The sequence below is a fragment of the Phalacrocorax aristotelis genome, chromosome 16 (assembly GCF_949628215.1).
Source record: "Phalacrocorax aristotelis chromosome 16, bGulAri2.1, whole genome shotgun sequence".
Lineage (NCBI taxonomy): Eukaryota > Metazoa > Chordata > Aves > Suliformes > Phalacrocoracidae > Phalacrocorax > Phalacrocorax aristotelis.
The window spans coordinates 8,875,785-8,897,272 of NC_134291.1; the positions used below are offsets into that span (position 1 = coordinate 8,875,785).

A 21,488-nucleotide genomic window follows, 5' to 3' on the forward strand; every position below is an offset into this window, starting at 1 on the left:
CCCGAGGAGTTCTGTACTCCCCACCGTACGGTTTTCAAATTATTTATGACTGTATGAAGGCTGAGCCACCCTATGGCACTGCATATTAATGTCTTGTCACACTGCTTGCTGTGGACAGCTGCGTTAAGAGCCTCTGCCTAAACAAGCTTGAGGGGCACACCAGAGAATTTTGGCACGTTTCTAGATTCTCATAAAAATTGTTTCCTTGAAAGATCCCACCACACACAAACTCTAATGATTTTATTTATGATTGTCTGGGTCAGTATTAGTGTCTGTCTTTGTTAGCAGTAATTCACGATACTCTGCAACTGACTTTAAAAGGGAACACGTATGAATATTCTGGCTATTTGACCAGCTTTTAATACCAAATACCTATAAAGGGATCGCAAATAATTGCTTGCATGTGGGAGGCATTTTTAATGTCTCAGAGAATGTGAATCGCATGTTTTGTCTCACTAATATCTTCTCTCTTTCCTGGCACTCCCAGGATCTGCAGGGTTGCTGCGTTCTTTACAGAAAGAGCTGTGTCTTTAAGAAACGCCAGCCCCGGTAGCAACTGAATGCTCCCCATTTCATTCATTAAATTAACTTTACCATGAAGAAATAGGCAATGCACAGTATTTAAAAGAAACATTAGTTTTTCATAAATGGCCATCTGCATGCATACAAAAATTAACTAAAATGCTATAGATTTAGGTAAGAGAAATAAACAGATAAGAATTAGACTTATTAGACTTATTGTTAAGACTTACGTTTTATTAAGTAGCTGTCCTACCCAGTAGTAGATATTTTTTATGATGATAATTTTTATAATGGTAATCTTACTTTAAAAATAAAATACAGTTGCTCCTATGAGACTTGCAGTTGAAATTTAAAGGGGAGAACATATTGCAGGCACAAGTACTTACTAAGTAGCATTAGAGATGGCGGTACTTTTTTTTGTTGGTAGGAGAGAACATCTTAATAAATACGGAGTAATAAAGTGTCATGCAACATATAGGTTCATTTTCCATCTTGTTCTAGGAAGGAAATTAATCACTCATCTATTTCTTTTGTGTAAATCACCTGTGAAATGCAGGCGTTCCAGTAGCCTACATTCATTATGTTGCCATCTTTCAGGATTCAGGAAACTGGGTGTAATAAGTAGTCACCGGTCTCAGGAGGGATATTAGAAGAAAGTTTAGCTGGGCAGGGGAGTAGTTATGGAATAGAGAAAAGTCTGTCATTGAAAAGCCCTTTTAGTGACCAAAAACTGTATAGAAATTGGAAATTGTCTGAAAGCAGGATTTGTTTTGAAGCCAGTTGTACATGTGAGTCACACCCAGCTCCAGAAAGCAAGCATTCAGTGATAGCTTTAGTAAAATCTTATAAATCTTTAATGAAAGCTGAGCAGTTTTGGAGGCAGCTTTAGATTTTGCATACAGAGAGTACAAGTACACAAATTGGAAGAAAGACTATTTTCAGTATCAGGTGTGATTAAGGGGAGAGTGGTAATGTACCTGGGAGAAAGTGCCTTGGCTGGGGATAGATGATCTCTGTCACTCGCCTAAGTCATCTGTAAGCTGGGCAGATCACTGGAATCCGTACCAGAACCTTCTTCAGGAAGCAATAAGAATTATGGAATAATTTACTAATGCTTTATTGTGGGAAGACAGAAACTTTACAACGCATTGGAGCTGACAGAGGTCTCCCTTTTCCTTCATTTTGCGAGATAGCTCGCCAGACGAGACCGTCGGAGACTTGAAGCCTCTTCTAAAAGCAGCTATTTGCATGCAGTTGAGTGATTTCTGCTCATCTAAGTTGCCTGTAGGGAGTGAAAGATTGGCAAGAAACAGTGGCTGTGATTAGTAATCTGTTTTGTTATCAACGTTTGGAAATTCAGGAGAAAGGTAGCTGTGACTCACTTGAAAATGACCTGAGTAAACTCATGCTGCTAATAAATGTTTCTGTGGCTATAACAAAGCTGAATTATTTACTCATGCCCATGACTAAATTTATTTGCTGGTATCACAGGAAGTTACCAGTCCATAACTGCATATGCTTGCAACTTTTGACCTATACAGTCTCATGGAAAAAAGTTCCAGTTTTGTCATCCGCTCTCTGAATTCCTCAAAATTCGGCCTGAATTTCTTCTTTTGACGTAAAATGTCAGTTGTTCTCTGCCAGCCCACTCTGTCTTATTTAGATATTTATTTAAAGTATGAATACCTAAGAACTAGCTCTGTATTTGCTTATGCCTTTATACTATTCCTGGAAAAGTGGGCGTCCCTGTTTTAGGCATGGCTCCTGGGTGGATACTGCTGGATTATAAGTAGTACGTAATAGAACAGCCATAGGACAGCCGTCAAGTAGTCTGTATTTTCTGCTGTCTAAACATTTATGATCTCCTTTTCATTAACCATGAGGAGGAATATGGTACACTTTTTCCCTATGGCAAGCTGACAGCTGTTTCTGTTTTTTAGAATGAAAACCTGGACAAGGTTAGAAATTTCAATATATAATTCTCGTTGCTCTCTTTTCTTCTGTGTGCTCTCTCAGTCCCCGATAAAAGTCTGATCTGGACAAATGTTAGGAAATTTAACCAGCTACTTTGCTCAGCACAGAGGTCATTATCGTGCTTGATAGTTATGGCAGAAAACTGGCAAGTAATATTCTAGGTTTCTGTCCAAGTTACGCGCCGAGTGATGTTGAACTGTATCTCACTTCAACCATCTATACCTTAGAGTAACATCTCTATCACAGTGCTGAGTTTAATTAGCTAATAATTATACAGCAATACGAGATTGCTTGCTATCATTACAGCTATAACAGAATTCAGTCACAGTAAGTCAATTTATTTTCTTGGAGTTATTTTTAATTTATCCTTTTTCTGTTTCAGCCATGCACAAGAGATAGTGTCTTTGGTGGGGAGGGGAAATCTCTTGTTCCTGTCAGCCCTCTTAGAGAACCTTGACCGGTCTTCTAAAAAATAGGGTGCCCTGAAAGAGATGGACCACTTAGATGGTAATTCTTTATAAGCACTATTTAGCACAAGTGTCATCATGCTGTTTCCTCAAGAGAAGAAGTGCTATGTCAGTTAAAAAAAATGATCTAAGGGTACTAATTATGCAAATAAAAGTACAAATGGGCCAGATATCTTAAAACAAGGAGTGAGATAATGATTTCTTTGGCAGCCTGTATTTAGTGTATGTTGCGTCTTTCCTTCCCAGTTCATCTTTAAGCTTCTCTTTTTCTTGTATTTAGAGGGCTTTTTTCTTTTTCTGTGTTTGCTGCAAAAGAAAGCAGTAGTCTTACACACGCTGCCAGGTCCTCCCGCTGTCCGTGTTGTTTTCTAGGCTTGGCAGCGTGCATCAGGGCTAATCAGTGACGGCTTTCCCCAGGGAGCTCCCCACAGCTGAGCCTCGGAGGATGGCTCGGCATCTACCCAGCCAATTTCTCAAAATCCTGCTTGGTTTCACACTGCGTACCTCCAGGTAGAAGTTAAGCATAAAGGATCAGTCTAAAGATGCCATGTTAAAATTAAGGAATTTTGTTCAAGGAATTTTAATGAAAAACTTCTACTGTATGTTTCTGGGAAGCTGTAGAACATGTAGAGAGTTCTGCTCCTCACACCGAACTACAGTATAGAAATAAAAATCAGAACGTGGATCTTGAAGGAATAGCTCTTGTGCTAAACGTAGCAGTGCAGCCACAACTGCTGTGCCCAAGAAGACAAAAAAAAGAAAAAAAAACCCAAAATAAAACTAAATATACGATGAGAGCGCAATTTTCATTGAAGGCTGTCGCTTTATCTTTCATGCACTTTATGGTTCTTAGTCCCTTTGGGATTGTAAATATTTAATTAAAATAAGTTATTTAATCGCTGTTATTCCTCAGAAGTATTTGAAGATCACTTTCAGAGTACTAAATTTTAATATTGGATGGGGGGGGTTATGGATTGAAAACAGGAATGGCTTTCCAGTGGACCACTGGGTGCAGAGACCCTCAAAGGGCAAACTCAGGAGTAAATGCGGATGAAGACGCCGCCTCTGAACTGAAGGCTATCATTTCCCCAACTGCAAAGCCCTGTCAGCTTTGTACAGGGATTGCGGAAAACTAGAAATGACATGCTCTGTCATTTCAGGCGCTTGTTTCTGTCCTGTTCTTTTGAAACACAGTATATTTCTTCTGGTACAATTATTTGAGTAATATAGTTAGTGAATGGAATTATATTTTATTTTAAAATTTTACATCATAAACATTTTCTGTCTCTCATTTAAAAAAAAAAAAACACATTTAAGAAAACTAATTTAATCAGTATCAACTGTTGGTACAAGTTAATGTGGTTCCTTCCCAGCCATGATATCATTTCAATATTTAATTTACATCAAGGTATCTGTTCTGCATGAGAATTATCTTGACAAATAAACTAGCGTGTTCCAAATAAGTAGCTTGCATTCCTGTACTCTACCTTCTTCCTACAGCTATTTGCCAGTTATATGTGGCATTTCTCTCTTCCAGCTTGTTTTACCACACCAAATACTCTCTTATTAAATAAACAGAGCAGGTCAAACTGTTTGAAATTTCGTGTTTTCCGTGGCAGCGGCTGGTTTTTGCCCTAAGAATTTTCCCTCTACAGCTTGAATCAAATGCCACAGCAGCGAAGTGGTAGATTTGCATTAAAGCACTACTTTAGCAGTTATATCATTTGGAAGAACACAATCATTATGAGCCCTAAACCACGCTCTCCATCATGTAAATGGAAGATGTCAGCCCAGAGCTAGTTACCTCAACTTGTGAATATACTGCGTGTATAGGAAATGGAACAGAACTGTTGTATGATTCTGTAAATCACCTTCAGTCCTATGTTATGATGAGGCTGTTGTCAACACCCCAAGCTTTCATTTCACTGACCTTAGGTAAAGCACAATAATACCTGTCCTGTGCTTTACATTCGTTGTCCATCTTTTTCTGTCTTACGGAAGTAGTAGCGCACAGTCGTCAATCCACCACAGCCCTGCCTTTATTTCTAAAGGGAGAATAAGGAACATTTTGAAAAGATGTACTTTAGCTGGTTTACAAGTCATTTGACTGTTGCCCGAAAACTGTTCTCTTCTTATTCTATAAATAATGAGGTAAGCAACACATTATAAAATATCTGTGTTGCTTGGATGCCTGTCAACCTCCTTGCTGGGAAGTAACAGGTTGAAATCCTGTGAAGATCTATGATTTTTGTTCATAATATGAAAATGCCATTTAAATCTGGAGGAAAAGGAGGAGAGTACCTTGAGCAAACAGTAACTATCTGTTGCTGAAGATCTTGACAAGTTTGGGGTTTTTTGCATTAGCTCTGATTGAGTTCTTAAGTGACTCTAAAGTTCAAGTTTTCGTGGGAAATGTTTTCCATCAAGTAATATTAGGTGACTTAGGGGTTGATCTTTCCTAAATTTCCTTTGAGGTTCCTTTTCTTCAGTTAGGTAGATAAATTTAAAAAGCCCTTCTGATGCTGACAGTGTGAAAGCAGTAACGGAGGGCACTGTCAATCTGGGATAATCTCTCTAGTGACTTACTCTTAAATGCTGGCCTTCCTTCGTACCCTAGGAACTACGTCACTCTCAAAGCTTCTTCAGATTTTCCTTCCAGGAACAATTCTAATTTTAAACCATGAATCTCACAAAGGAAAACTGTTTTCTGTCCAAAATAAGCCCAGAGGATTACTGCTCCCAGTAGGTTTTGAGATGCCTAGTTATGAGCTCTGAAATCCCAAATCCCCATCTCCCACTTGATCACTGCGGTTCATCACAGCATGACCGCTTTGGGTGGGATGGGATTTCACAGCATGAGGAAAATTAACCTCTTCTGAGGTTCAGTAGAAGCCGATGGCTGAACGCCATTAACACAGAATAAAACCCTATGTGGTGTATAAATGTTACCTGGGCTTTATGCTGGCCCTGTACAAGAAGGAGGAGGTACTGTGTTTGCTCATCCATTGGAATATTCCTCTTCCCCACAGTGACTTCTGAACTCCTTAACTAACCCCACGGTTGCTGCAGTGACTGAAACCCGAAAGCTGCCAAGCCCCCGGTAGATGCCTTCGTAACCCACCGTTGCCTGCCTCATTCCACACAGGGATGTGGCCTTGCGGGGAGTGGCACCCTGTGCAGATTGCTGACTATTCTTGTCTTTCGCTCTTTGGGAATCGGTAGCAACATAAGATGCATTAACTCACTTTGTGCCTTCTTTTGACATTGTAAAAATAGAAGCTACATTAACATTTTTGTGAAGCTGAAGTTAAACTTGTCTTCTCTGCACTTTTACTTTGGTTGCTTTCATGACATGATGCTTACAGCAATTCCATCTGACAACTAAAGAACCATGAATCCGAGGGAAGTTGAGTGTTAGATACCTTCCAATGAGCGATTGTATCAAATAACCGATCTTCTGAAATCTGTTGTGATCTGGCTCTTGCCTTTATAGTGTTTGGCTGATAGTCCTGTAGTTGTATAACCTAAGACTGATCAGGAAATAAAAGCACAAAGAATTGCTACCCGCTTAAAAATTTATAGTGGTGGATTTGGTCATTTAATCATTCCATTGCAGGAGAAGAGCTGCCTGGGAGCTGTGTGTCATCTGTGAATTGCTCTTCTTTCCTGTCGTTTCTCTCTACCGTTCTTATACATATCTCTAAGTGCCTCCTTACTTCACAAGAATTAGTTTCTTCCATGACAAGTCTGACAAGTGGGTTTCATGTCTGATTTCTTTTTATTTGTCAACATGTTTCAATAGCTCTGGTTTGACATGCTATTGCTTTCTTAATGGTGATTTGTAATCCTATACAAATTAGTTGTGGTTTATATTGACAGTGCGAGAAGCAAAAAACCTAATTCCCATGGATCCAAATGGACTTTCAGATCCTTATGTTAAACTCAAGCTCATCCCAGATCCTAAGAATGAAAGTAAACAAAAAACAAAAACCATCCGTTCTACTCTGAATCCAGACTGGAATGAGTCCTTCACATTGTAAGTTTAACACCTTTTAATGTAGTATCTTTGTATGTATTGAATCATCTATTTCAGTGCTGCATTGAAAACTCCTCTATTTCTCTCTGTTTTAGTAAATTAAAACCTACAGACAAAGATCGACGGTTATCCGTAGAGGTCTGGGACTGGGATCGAACAACCAGAAATGATTTCATGGGATCTCTTTCATTTGGGGTGTCAGAGCTTATGAAAATGCCAGCCAGTGGATGGTAAGAGTTTCTGAAAAGAGAGGAGGAGCGAATATATCACAAAAAATTTAAAACCAGTATTTTTCTCAAATAAAATGTACCTTTTTTGGAGCTTTTCACTGTATCTTGGACTATAAATTAACTGAAAATGAAACCATACCTAGGAAGCCTAGGCTATATATAACAAAGGAGAGAGAATGCTTTTCTTTTGTGGTGTTCATGAAACTTCTGCTGGAGCGAAGATCTGCTGCAAACTCAATTCTGTGTACATAGTCTTGTGATACGAATTTTATTTTTATCTCAAATATGATATATTCATTACTAAGTGTATCATGTTATATATAGCTCTGCAAACTCCAAGTACATGGGAACTGATTTTATAAAACGCCATCTTATTATCTGCTAAGCTAGGGGGAGAACTAATCACATCTGCTCAAAAGTCCATTACATCAAAGGCAATTGTTTAGGGCTATAGAAGCACTGGAGACAAAGGTTCTTCAGGGTTGGTGTCTCCCATCATATCACAGGATGGGTGGGAAGAATTTCTGTGTCCATTGAACTGTCTTGGCAGATAGACTGGGATTAAAGACCTAACTTTAGGTTAAATATATTCTGTTTCTGAGTTTGCTTTAGGTCTTTGAAGGCAGTTCTTTACGTATCTGTGACATTGATTCAAACCACACACAAACAACTAATCAGATTTTAAATCTAATAGGAACAAATCTGTGAAGTCACCATTTTTTTCTCAAATGTTCCCCAGGTACAAGCTGCTGAATCAAGAAGAAGGTGAATATTATAATGTTCCAATTCCAGATGCTGATGAAGATGGAAATGCAGAGCTCCGACAGAAGTTTGAGGTGAGGGTTAAACACGCTTGGGTGCAACTATATATATGGTGTTCATTTTTCACATTATTACCAAAAAAAAAAACCAAAGCCTGTTAAAAGGTATATATTAGAGCACTACTATTTCTGCTGCCTGTGACAGCAGTATGTGCCTTTGCATTTCTCGAAGGTTGGACCAAATGGTTCCATTCAGTAGTGGTATCATTTTTCTGACAGTTCAGCTTCTCTTCTATAACACTCATAAGTTGGTATTTTAAAATATTTTATGTTGAGTGTATGTAATAATTTCAATGTCTTTTAATACTTGCTGCAAAATCTGCCAGCCATTATCATGAGTATCTACATTATTTGACAAATGAAATTCTCAGAAACAACAATATTTTAATACTTTGGATGCTTCACACCAAAAGCTTTTTTTTTTAAGAAAATATTTACAATGTTAATTAAGATTATTTGGAGCCTCAAAACCTTTGTTAGAGGGTTGTCATCTGAAATTCTGATATCTTTAACATGGGTATGGAGATTTCTAAGGGCGGGAGTCATTGGTGGTTATGTACTGAAAAGAAACACTGAAGAAAAGCGATACTTCTCACAGTCGTCTTGCCTTCTGTGGTGCACATGGGAGTGGTTGGTAGTCACAAGCATGGTCGCACCATGCTTAATGAACAGACTCAGCCAGCAAGTCTGCCTCTTCTGACAGCTACAGCTGATATTACAGCAAAATACCTTCTGGTTGTTCAACCCGGGCACAGGAAAGGTGTGGTTTGGGGGGGGAGGTGTTTTGCTGGTGGCTGTACTGGATTCAGCTCACCTGACTTGGCTACTCTTTCCAGCTGCATACACAATACTGAATTTGAAATATTCCAATCTACAGTATTGTTTTCTTTTTTCTAGTTGAACATTTACAACTTTAGTCTAGCTGTTTATCCAAAAAGTATTAATGTACCTGTTGTGCATAAACAGACACTTACGCCTGTTCCTTTCAACCTGAAATGGCAATTTTTTTATGTTCACCATCAGGCAGAACTCTACATTGTTATTATAAAAGATGGGTTAACCCAAGAAAGTGAGGAAAAACGGCACATATTCAGCTTTCAAGAAAGAAAAAGAAAAGGTGCATCAATTTCTTCTGAACACATTTGGATCAGCTACTGTACTTTTGTCTGCAGCATGAACTATGATTTTTGTTACACATTTGAGAAGTATTTGAATCTCCATTCCATTTTCCTTTCTTTACGGTTGTGATCTGACCAGTGTGATTTTATTTTGCTGCACTAGGTCATTTTCTATTCAAGATCGTATTTACTTTTTATCCTCCCTAGAAAGAAAAGCTTCAAAAGTAGTTCCTTTCACCCCTTACATGTCTCTGTGCAGTATACAGAGTCTGGAACTGGGTGGATATGTATATGTTGATGGTACAGGTATAGAAATCTACCTGTTTTTTCTCAGGACAGACAGCACAAAAACAAGTCACTAAAATTGTCTCTTTTAAGATGACAGATACTATATGCAGTATGTTTGCATATTGAATTTACAATCTCTTAGATTGTTTTCTTCAGCCTATTGTAGATACACGGGTTATGGAATGAACAGTCCGGCTTTATCTATGTCCGGCAATGACATGGAGTAGAAATCCTGAGAGGTTGTGTCAGATAAAGCTACTGGACTGGGACCCAGAAACAGCAGCTTCACATAGGGTCAGTTCTGCCTAGGAAATAATTATTCTCTCTCAAAGTCTAATTAGTTCAGCTTCAGCACTGTGTATTTGAGGCTTTTCCTGTTCTGGAAGTAGCCTGGTTGATGCTATTTTGATGGTCTGAATTAATCAAGGAAAGGGAATAGGTTTTCAGTGAACACAGTGTCTTCAGGAATATCGTTCACAAAGTTGCACAGTGAACAGTTTTAAAACCTAGGGATGATATATGGGAATATTGGTAGCCAAAGAAAAGATGTAATTGTAACTAGACCAAGGATAGTATAATGCATTATTACATGGTAAAAGGGTTTAGGGTCAACCTCTTACTCTCCCTCAAAGTTTACCACTGTGAGAAGGAACAGAGGGAAGCAGCACCTTCCAAGTAATGTTCTTACTTGGTTTCAGTGAAGGCTTATAAAAATTAACAGCACAGATGTCTGAATAGTGGTATTTAACTTATTAGCTATTCTGGTACGGTACGTAAGTGGTGCTGACTCTGATAATCTTTTCTGTTTGTTTTTTTTTTTAATCATTTATATCTTGGCTTACATAGTCATTTTATTTTAGGTACCCTATGCTGAGGAACAAGTAGATAGCACTGAGAAATATGCAGCTATTTGTGATGTAATGACATCATCTAAACGAATATTCCCACTGTTCTGAAATCCGCTTTGCAACCTTACAGGAAGAAGATTGCAGCTCTTGACTGCCATTTTACTAGGGGTGTGTATTTGTCAGAAAGATAAAGAATACAGATAGACCCAGAGGTCATACTGGGCCACCTTCTCATTTATCAGTTTATAGAAACGAGTAACTTCAGAGTGCTTGCTAATCAAGTCCACATTTGTGGTGCTTGGTCTACTTTTCGATATATGACAGTGTGATTGATATCTTAAGCTACATTGATTTAATTTTGAGCACAAAATTACAACAATTTCTACAAAAATATTGCACTACTAGTATCAAATACTTAAAACGAATAACGGTGGTATTGGGAGTAAAGAGCGGTATGCAAACCTAAGCTATACAAGTACAGAGACACTTTAGGATGAGAATTTCATTGCTTAATATTAAGAAAGAATATTTTTGAGTTATAAAAGATGAGAACCATCCAAAACCAGCTTCTGGTCTTAAAAAAAAAAAATAATTCATCTAAGACTTTCTTAAAACTGACTTTGCTGTTTTGAGTAAAGTTTAGAAATACGCTCAGTAGAATCTCCAAGAGCACTTAGGAGCTACCTCCCATTTAAATCAATGAGAATTTTTAAAGTATCTTCCTGTGTCAACAGGTTCAACAGACATCTTTAAGATTTGGCCTCAAGCTCTCATTGATTTCAAACTGTTTACACAATCCTATCACATCCTTCTAACTCCACTTTAACAACCCAGACTTCGTATTTAAACACGGTTATTAGTTGCACAAATCTCATTGGTATGCCGCTTTACTTAATGGACCTTCTGGCACAGCTTCATTAAGTCATTTATTCAATGTAAATCTACTGTAAAATAGCTCTATGAGATTATAAATAAGTAAATAAATAATAGAGTCAAACATTCTCTTCACTTACATTCGTAATTGAACAGTAAAAACTATTTGGCATGAGAAAAAGTTCTTCATGGCCCATTCTGCCGCATCTAAACCAGTTGAAAATGAACACCTGACTTGTGCCCAGTATCCAACAAATGGGTCCAAATTTGGAAAAGAAAGAGAAGACTTGAGGAGGATGGTGGTTTCGTTACTGGAATCATGCAGTGACCTCGCTAAGTATTTTTAGATCTTATTGCAAGGAGTTTTCTTTTTATATGCCGTCTACATATTATCTATACGGAGTTGTCCGGTATATAGAAATTGAGGTATCTTATACATAGGTGCAGTACAGTATTTTCTGTACAACAAAATATAATGAATCTACATATTTTCTGGATCTCACCTGTCGCCAAAACTTACGAAACAATTCTCTGCTCATTTAGCAGTATGATCAAATCTGTCTTCAGTGTTTTGTAGATGATACATCATTATTAATATTTAGAGATAAAAATATACTCCTGTAGGAAGTGGAGGCAGGATAAAATCTGTCACTGTTTTTCATTTGGTTTTAGTCTTTGGTTGCGAATTTTCTCTCCAGAATAGCATTATTTGTGGCCGCCTCAAAACGAAACTCCATCCTCAACAGGCATACTCAGAATAATTGTAGCTGCTCCATAATTTCCATGCTGAGGTTGCCATGGGAACTCCCAACAGTCCCAGGCAGCTCCACGGACCCAAACTAGCGAGTCTTTTAACTGTAATATCTACTATTTGCTATATACTTATTTTCTTGTTACAGTATTTTGCTAGCCAAAGAAAATAGCAGAATATCAAAATAGCGCATCCTTACTGTATTTTTCATCCCTGGTTATGATTTGAGCAGTTCTGATTTTTTTCTTTGGGGGGAAAGAAAATGTGCAAGTTCTAAAACTTCTATTGTAGGAAGTTATTTCAGTTTTTTTAAGCCCAGTTTCCAGTAATTTGCTGCTTAGTAAAGCACTTATTGATATTTAAATATAATTTTAGAATAATAATAGAATAATACTGGTTTAAAAGGAGGCTGGTTAATTATTCTGCCTGTCCCCTTCTTTCCACATCACCATCACAGAAAATGTTATTAAAAATAAAGCAGCTTTTACAGTCCACATCAATGATTTTTTAAATTAAAAAGAACAAAGTAGCTATAATCCTTACATGTGGATGCATTTACCAAGTACAAGGCATATTAAGTGATGGGAGCAATCTGAGGCACTAGTCGGCTTTGGTAATTGAAGAGGTCCAAGCAAGTCGTTAGAGGGAATTGGTTACTGCTCATATGATCTTCATTTTAAGGCATCTGTGGGGACGATGTGTAACGGTCCTCCTGGTACATACTCTTAAGATGACAGACATTTTCTTTTGTTCTAATCATTTCCTTTAGTGTAGCTCTCTGAGGGGGGAGTTCAGCAGAACAAAATTGTTCCCTCAGTTTCTGAGAGAGAGCTCAGGCTACTGTCCCCACCGTGGCGATCCATGCAGGACCGTTCCCGTGGACCTCGGGAGGTGCTCCCTTGGGGACGTACATCCACGTCTTCCGCTGTGGCCTCTCGCTTCCAGCTGTGTTTATGTTTGAGATCTCAGCTGAGGCATCAGGTGTGAGTGGCTTTTCACAGCTGTCAGTTTTTTACCGTTCCATTTAATTAGGCGAATAACAAAGTCCCTCTACAATAAGGTGACGTTATTCTGATAAGTACTTCTGCACAATTATTGCTAGTCGGTGTTAGTAAAAGCAGGTACCATTTTCTATTAGTCAGCATTGTGGGCCAGATCCACAAACCTGTGTCCAGTGAGAAGGCCAGGCAGTGTACCCAGGGAAAGTGGCCATACTGGTGGTAGGTATGCTACATTTCCAGTCTCCCCCTTCTGGGATTGATCCAGCTACTAGGTAAACCATCCAGCAGCAGCTCTCATTCATTATTGTCCGGTTGCCTGATGGGCTCTTTTTGCTGCCAAGAAGTGATGTGGCCCGGCTTTGCAGTGTTTCCCAAGGACTGTAGCTGGCGGGCCTGGGCACCCCGTGCTGTTGCTTTGGCTCTTCTCAGATTGCCGTTACACGACTTACGTTATCAGCTGCTCTGTGCCAGTGGAATCGCTGGTGAAGGCTATGCAGAAGCTAGACCTGTCGTTTCCTTTTGCAGACTAAACAGATCGAAACATAAGGAGAGAGGAAACAGGCTTCAGAACAGGGTAGATATTGCATCTGAAAATCGGAAGTGTACAGTGGGTGGTGACATTTTGGTGACACCTCAGTGCTTCTAAACATAACCATTATTATACTCCTAAATAAAATGTCTTTTAAAATGCCTTACCATTTTAAATAGAAGAACAGGGACAATGTGGTGCTTGGCCGTCAGGCTTGGTTATAAATACCTAGAACCTCTCCAGTGACGCAGGAGCTGTAGATATTTCTGCTTCTAATGTGCTCCTAAACTCCTCCAGTATGCAGGGCAGTGTTTTGTTTGACCAAACTTGTGTGTTAATCCTTGGGCAGATGTGAATTTACGGGCAAGTAACCTATCTCAGCCTGTGTGTGGATCTGTTGCATACAGAGCTAATATTTATTTACACGATCTCTGCAGCAGTACAGCTGGTGTTGAACAGCATTTGAAAATGTCCGTAGATTTCAAGGTACGATTAAAGCTTTCTGGTGAGTTTCGATGTTTTATAGTCTAATGCTGAAGAAACCTCTTTCATTTATTTATTAGTCCCTTTTTGAACATCAGTAAATAATTCCGGTGTGTTTCACTGCAGGTACTGCATTTCTTAGATCTTTAACACTCACTTCAGTTTTATTTTTTTTAAAGCAGTTTCTGGCTGCTTTATTAGAAAGGAGAGGACAATACTTTCTGCGTTAATCTGTCATTTTTCTGATATTCACAACAGTTTTAGGTCAAAAGGTCATTTTCTTTCTTCCCTTTAATCAATGGTCAGGACATCCTAGAGCAATTTTAATTCTGAGCTGGAGGCTGGGTAAATATGCTGCAGTTGCATAGCCAGGGCCTTAGCAGAAGACTCCAGGGACTGGTTTAGTAGCTTCTTAAGAACCCAATGAGTTTTCTAATTAAATATGATATTTTCATTCAAAAAAAAAAAACAAAAAACCTGTGGAGGAGCCTGTAATTTTAATTTGTGAGTTAAGTTCTTCTGGTCTCTTTTTAAAGTTCTGTAAGGGCTGTGAAGGCAACATTTCCTTTAAGTCTTTGAAGGATGGCGAGGTTTTTGCCCCAGAGCTGTTACACTGCAGTTACTTTACTCTTTTTTTCATAGATTTTATAAATAAAAGATACAATCTCTATCATAGCTGTATCTAACCAGTATGCATTCCCATTTTGAAGCAATAACTGTAACTTCAGGCGGTTCAGCAAAGGTGACATGGAAAAGAGAAATAACCTTGCAACTTCAAATTGTAAATGAAAAGGTTAAATTTACTTTCCAGGAAACAAACACTAAGCTATACCGAAATCATGACCAGCCAAAATACCACTGGCACATCAATCCATGCTCGGTATGTATACAGAGATATAAAAAGAAGAGCTGCTTTTTTTGGCCGTGGCACTCATTCCTATTTTTAAATTGTGCATATTTAATCATTAGAGAATAGTTTGCAGCATTATAGAGATGCTGTTAGATGACTCCATCTGTTCTGTACTATAGTTCAGTATGGGGAGTTCCCATATGCAGTTATGTGGAGGTTTCCCATCCTCTCACCATATCTGAAACTAGAGAACTTGAAATTTCTTAACCAGATGACACACATCTCTGGTCTCAGTTCATATCAGCTTCTGATTTCTGTAAGGCTTTTCTTAGTCTATGTGTTATGATTTAAGGTGAAGAACGTATGTAGAAAATCATATTGACAGCAGGGATTTCTTTATCCCTTATATAAAGGTTGAATGTGTCTCAAAACAAAGAAAAAAAAAACAAAAACCACACTTCTGTGCTGTCACCTCTCTGCAGTGCTCAGTAGTCGTTAAGAGCCCAGACAACACTCATCTATACATACATTTAGCTTTATACATTGCAATGGTTCAACAACATGAGGAACATTTCACGCATGAAGCGTATGTGTTATGTACAAGACTGAGGTTAACGTCTAAGAGCAGTGGCTTGAAGACCTGTCCTTCATTGTGCTGTGCTGTACCGCGCTCCTTACTGTCAGGGCGATAACACGACAGTTTATTTTTCGTGATTTTTCTGTGCATAACAGATGTGTCCGTTTCTGTATTCTCACTGCTGTGTCTTTATTTGTTTACTTCTGCTACTAATTGTTGCTGCTTTGCTTTGCAAGCCCTTTACTAACCAAGCAGTGTTTCTCCCTCTCCTGTCTCTTCCAGGACTGTCATGTAAATATCCACTTCTTCAAGGTAGTTTTCTCCTTGGTGTTCTCCTACACCTTTCTCTTCACACAACCGTCTTTACCAATGTTTGAAGTTTATTAAAATAGTTTCATTCTCACCGTGTTTTAAGGATGCACTTGTTTTTTCCCCAGTTTAAGATTTTCTAATGGTTAAAAAAAATTCAGGTATGATTCTCCCATGATTTGTCACAAAGTACTCCCCAGGTTAGAAGTTTACTTACAAAAAAGGGGTCATCAAGCCTCAGCAGATGCAGCGTGCCTTTCCTTTTGAAGGAATTAGTTAAATGAATGCCACCTTCTCCTGGAAAATGGTGCATCTTTAATTTGAAAGACACTCATGGAACTTTAAGTAACTTCCACAGATCAAACAATGCTCATGTTCACTGTGTATTTAAATAGATAAATGTATATAATATAGCATGCATGTTTTATGATATAATATACTACATATCTTGCTATACGTTAGTTGGAGTATACTATATCATAAGAGATATTACCCATATGCACAGATGCTCTGATACCTGAAATACCAATTCACCTGTTTACTTCCCATTTTACTTCTTTCATTCATCACCCCATCACTGAATTATTGCCATAAAAGATACGTATCAGCACTGAGAACATACATGTGTGGACTTCTTATTTGCATGTTATGCTAACAGGTTAACCTTCTTTATTAGGGCAAAGGTTATTGACACAAATCACACTTTCTGTTTTATGCACTGCCTAAGTTACAATTTAAAGTAAAATTTGAAGCTCCTGTGCTGCAAACTCTTTTAACAATCTATCAAGGGCTATTGAAGCCATTATCGTCTTCAGATAGTATTTTTACAATTTAAATTGACCTACAGCACATTACATGTTATAGCTCAAAGCTTGAAATACTTAATTTAAAACTAAAATTTTATTTTTGAAGAGTTCTTTATATTATTAATGCATGATTTTACCAAATGTTTCAATACTGAACCGGAAAAACAAAGAATAAGACCATTTGTCATTGCCAGATATTTCCTAATGCAGTAATCATTTGTCATGCAGTCAGTAACTTATTTTTCCTTGACCTTGATTTTTTATCTGGTATCTTTACCTCAGAAAAGCCTGTACAGAAGAGGACTGCCCTTCCTCAATCCTATGCACCTCTTATTTGAAAATAAAATCATATGGTGGTTTCATTGATGAAACTTGTTTAATGCAGGGAAGTTGCAAGTTTCTCTGTTTAAATGTATTTTAAACCAGAGGAAAAGCAGCCTGAAAAAATGCATCTGGGATAAATACGAAGTTACGTCTGACATCATGTTGTCACTTTATTGTTAAATCCAGACCTTGAAGTGCACTTATATAAACTGACAAAAGTCCTTGGTCAATTCCTGTTTTCACCATAGGAGTGCACCTAAAAAAAAGAGCTGAACAGTTCCCTACAGCTGCTGCTTCATAGGCAAAATTCACGCTTAGTCCTTGTGAATTGTAAACATGAACTCCAGCAAAGACAGTTGGCGGTCTGTTCTGGTGTGAAGAGGAGACTCAAGAATTCAATTTTTTCATGGAAAAAATGCTTCCTTCTTTATTGTCTGTCTTTTCTCTCTAAATTATTACAAATCCCGGTTCTGCTTGCTGCTGACACTGACTTAGCATCACTAGCCTAAGCTCAGGAGCGTCACTGCATGCTGCATTCTGCAAGCTAATCACCACTGACGTTAGCATGTCTTTGGAAATAAATTTGTAAGTAATCAGTTTACGTGGGACTGCTGGGGAGGTTGTTCCCAAGTTCACAAGATTGGAACTGAAAGGAAACAGCAGGAGCAGATGAAGAAGGAAGGCTGTGTTCTTGATGATAATGTAACACTTCTGAGCTGGAAACCAGTAAAATGCAGCAAAATGATTTTATAATATCATAGCAAATTTGAGAATGCTGTGAACAAGGTCAAACAGCAGAAATACTTGTTTATGAAATTATCAGATACTGAGAAGGATCACTCATTTATGCTGCTTTTGTTCTGCCAGCAAAGCGTATATTTAAATAGATTATTTTCACAACAGCATGCAGAAACACCTTCGTCTTTGTGTGTGTGTGTATCTGTGTGTTAAATAATTCCATAGCGTGTTAAGACTTGGATACAGAATCCCAAGGTTTTAAAATCAGTTCTAGTCTGCAGCTTTTCACAGCTGTTGCATTTGATCACAGGGATTTGTGCTAAGATCAAGTAGAACTGAAGTCTTTAACGATTATTTTAGAATAGAATTTTATTATTTTTGTCCATATTGTAATGAGTTTTATGCTTCAAAGCATATTCTACACTCTAGGTTTTTTTATTATTGAAAATTAGCAGTAATTTGCATAATTAAAAAATGAAGGAGCATATATAAAAGCAATTCTTTTTTTGGCACTTAGGGATTTGCTGCTCTAGCGTCGTATTTGCTGTTTGGGTTTTTTATTACAGCTATCACAGGATATTTCTGCAAGAATTCTTGAATATTGTTCCTAGGCAGCTGCTTTAATTACATTTCATCTAGTTAGATACTGCTCTGTTGCAGGGGATAGTGTGTTTGGCAATAAAGGCAGAAAACAAAGTAGACTCAGGTGGCCACAGGATTATTAAACAGATTAAACATGTTGACAGTGCCAAATGGGTAACTGGAAGCTCTTCCCTCTCCAGATTTCACTGCTCACAGCCAGACATCCGTTGTCCAGGGCAATATCCCCTGAAACTCCTGTTCTTAGGATAGACATACCCCTTTTCAAACTGCTGTCCTCCATAGCCATTTGACTTCAATGTCTACGTTTTCTATGGGAAATGGTTACCTTAACCTTGTGCCTGGCTAATTTGGGGATTTTTTAGAAACCACCTATTCAAGCACTTTAGTCATTTTTACTTCCATGCAGCAACACAAAAAAGTTAAACAAAAATTTTAATAGGGAATGTGATTATAAACCCCCCAGAATAAGCAGCTCTGTTGAGATGCTGTATGGTGTATTAAACTGTTGTATTGTCCTTCAGGATTCTCTTACTGCCTTTATCCTAAGTAAACATCCATTCAATGTCATGTTCGGCTTGAGAAAATAATTTCTGCTCGGAGTTAGAAACCACAAGGGGTCAGTACAGAACACAGAACAGGTCCCAAAGCAAGTCCTGAAAGAAATGAAATAATGCAAATTGTTTGTATGAATATATTTAAAAAGATACAAACCCATTAAATTAAGCTGCTATTTCGATAAAATTCAGTGTAGCGTTTTTCATACAGCCCTTTATTCAAGATTTTTTTAACTGGCACTGATAATTTCTCCCCTCATCAAAATATTTAATAATTTGCAGCTCTAAAAGCCAGTACTGCCTCTGCTCACCTTTGTATTGCTCAGTTCATCTCTACCTTCAGGTGCCCCATGGCTTCAGTAATTACCTGCCTCCATCATGCTCAACTTTATATGCTAGGTGAGAGAAAAGGTCCCCCATGGAAATCTCTGAGTCACCGAGTAAAACTATTTCACGGATGTTGTGAACCTACAAGGCGTTAGAAGAGGCGTGGGTTCCAAACACACAGCTCTTGCTAGCATTAGACAGAATAACTCAGTTTTACTGGTCATCCAGAACTCTTTGTGGGGCACACTGCTTTCTCCTCTTTTATGTGTAACTCAAATTATTTCATGTACACCCTGATATCATCATTCCTATGTGAAGAGCAAAGCAGTACAGCACGTAGGTGGGCTTCAGGAGAGGATTTCCTGTGTTCTTGGACACGCTTTCTGCAAAGAGGCATTTTCAATCCTTTTCACATATGGCACAATTTTTTTTCCAGGCAAATCCTTTAAATACATTTGCTATTACTAACCAAAAGGGTAAATATGACACACGTTTAAGGGGAGGAGGAGAGAAAATGAGGGGAAAAGTAAAGTAAAGACATAAAATAGTCCATATTTTATTTAACTCACAGGTAGAGTTTTATCATGCTCCCTATTTATATTTTTACAAAACATCCTGTTTGCTTTCATGCCTTTTTAGTAGCAATGGGAATTATAAGAATTTTTTTCTATTTTTTCAACAACTTTTAGCTAATGAAGTAAAAATGCATTTTACTTCATTTTTATGTATTGTATTTTTTACTAATTGCATCGTAGTTCGCCATAGTGACATCGCCATCATGAAAATAAATATGAGTGCAGCTTTCTGCTTATTTGCCTGTTTTCAGTGTTCTCCTCGCTGCAAAGTTTTGCTAGAATGCAATTTTACCAAGGAATACATGGCTGAAAATTGATCTGTGTAAACCTCGTGAATCCTTGGCAGTGTCTGTGGTACTGTGCGTCTGGCACAGGTGTGTCTTGCTGAATTGCCGTGTCTCGTGTAGGCATCTTCCGTGAGCTGCAGTCAAATCCAGCGTGCTCCTTTCTATACGCACAGATACGTGCGTAGTCGTTCATTGGTGCAATACATTTCTGTAATTTAGTTCATTACTTAGTTGTGCTTGAAAGGAGAGTTAAGAATCAATGAGAATGCACAGTAAGATGGGAAGAAGCCATGTGTTGCCTTCTTCTTCATAAGAATTTGTTAAGCCAAGAAAATAAGCACAAGGGCCAGAAACTGTCTTTTGTTCTGTTTCACAGGAATTTAATGCAAAAGCATCTCCCCAGATTGCTCAGCACATGTTTTGTAAGGAAACAGGTAGAATGGCCAAGGAAGTTCCTTCCCTCTCTTGAGTTGCAACAGCAAGGACACGAGCTTAGGCTGGACCAAGCTGTAACGCTCGTGCCGTCCCTTCTCCGGGTAGAGCTGCTGGGCTGCTAAATCATCTGGAGCTTAGGCTCTAACTTTCTCCTTCCTCTGTTGTTTCCATGACTACAAAACTCTCTGCTAATGAATTATAAGCTTGCATTAGGTTATGGTATTAAGCTTAAAACTCACTCTGGTGAAGTATTAGGTCCTGCTGGGGCTTAGAAATGGACTCTTCTCATTGCAAATTCTCAGCATCCTGGTAATTAAGTTGTATAAACTAGGAAATTGATAGTTCTTCATAACATCTACAATTACATGGAATTGGAAATGCAATAATGTAAGAAACAAGCTGCCACAATGATGGAGAATCAGTGAATGGGAGGTTTTTTCCTCCAGATTTTGACTTGAAATTTATTGGATTTATTTACTTTATTAGAAGCTTGCTAATGGCTCAACCTGTGGATCAAAATCCCCACTGAGCTTTCATGACTGGAATCCTGAGTAGGGCTTTTTGTCCTTCCTTGAGACTCTGATAAATTATCTCAGTTTCTCTTTTTTTGTGTCCTTAGTAGGAGTTTTGCCAGTTCTGTCAGGGACATCTACAATTTGTCTGAGATCTAAGCTGCTCTGATGCTTGTTGTGTAGAGTCCAGGTAGCGATAAACTTACCTGAGCATTAATTTCACACTTGCAGCCAAAGCCTCCTGGGCTGTAATAGTGAAACCTGAGCATTACTGTTCAGACTGTTCCTTTCCTCGCTTCTCACCATCTATTTTACCATTTCTTTAAGTGATATGCAGAGGCAAAGTGTTACCTGCAGCTCGGCTGTGGGTTTAGATTAATTTAAGGATTAGGAACAGAAACATAAGGAACAAGGCAGGCTAGCGTGAGATGGCTTGTTCCATCACCTGGTGACATTTGAGGAGCACATTGGGGTCTAGCAAAGAACTGGTGAGAACTTGTTGCAGTGTGAGAAGCAGGGATTTTTTGTTAGAGTTTTGCAGAGGAGTTGAATCCTGGCAGGAGGACATTCCTGCTCCACGGATCTCAAGAAAGTCTTGGGACACAAGATAAAGCCTGCAGCAAGCCTGCTCAGTCACTCCTCAGACTGCT

The 21,488-nt window shown here is 38.4% G+C and overlaps 1 protein-coding gene across 3 annotated transcripts in view; it reads left to right on the top strand.

Moving 5' to 3' along the window:
• Positions 1 to 21,488, top strand: part of PRKCA (protein kinase C alpha) — a 163,822-nt gene that overhangs the window by 105,912 nt on the left and 36,422 nt on the right. For all 3 annotated transcript variants that reach the window (XM_075111539.1, XM_075111538.1, XM_075111540.1), the window contains exons 6-8: positions 6,843 to 6,999; positions 7,095 to 7,229; positions 7,969 to 8,065. In XM_075111539.1, coding sequence (XP_074967640.1) covers positions 6,843 to 6,999; positions 7,095 to 7,229; positions 7,969 to 8,065 — 389 coding nt within the window. The remainder of the gene's footprint in view (positions 1 to 6,842; positions 7,000 to 7,094; positions 7,230 to 7,968; positions 8,066 to 21,488) is intronic.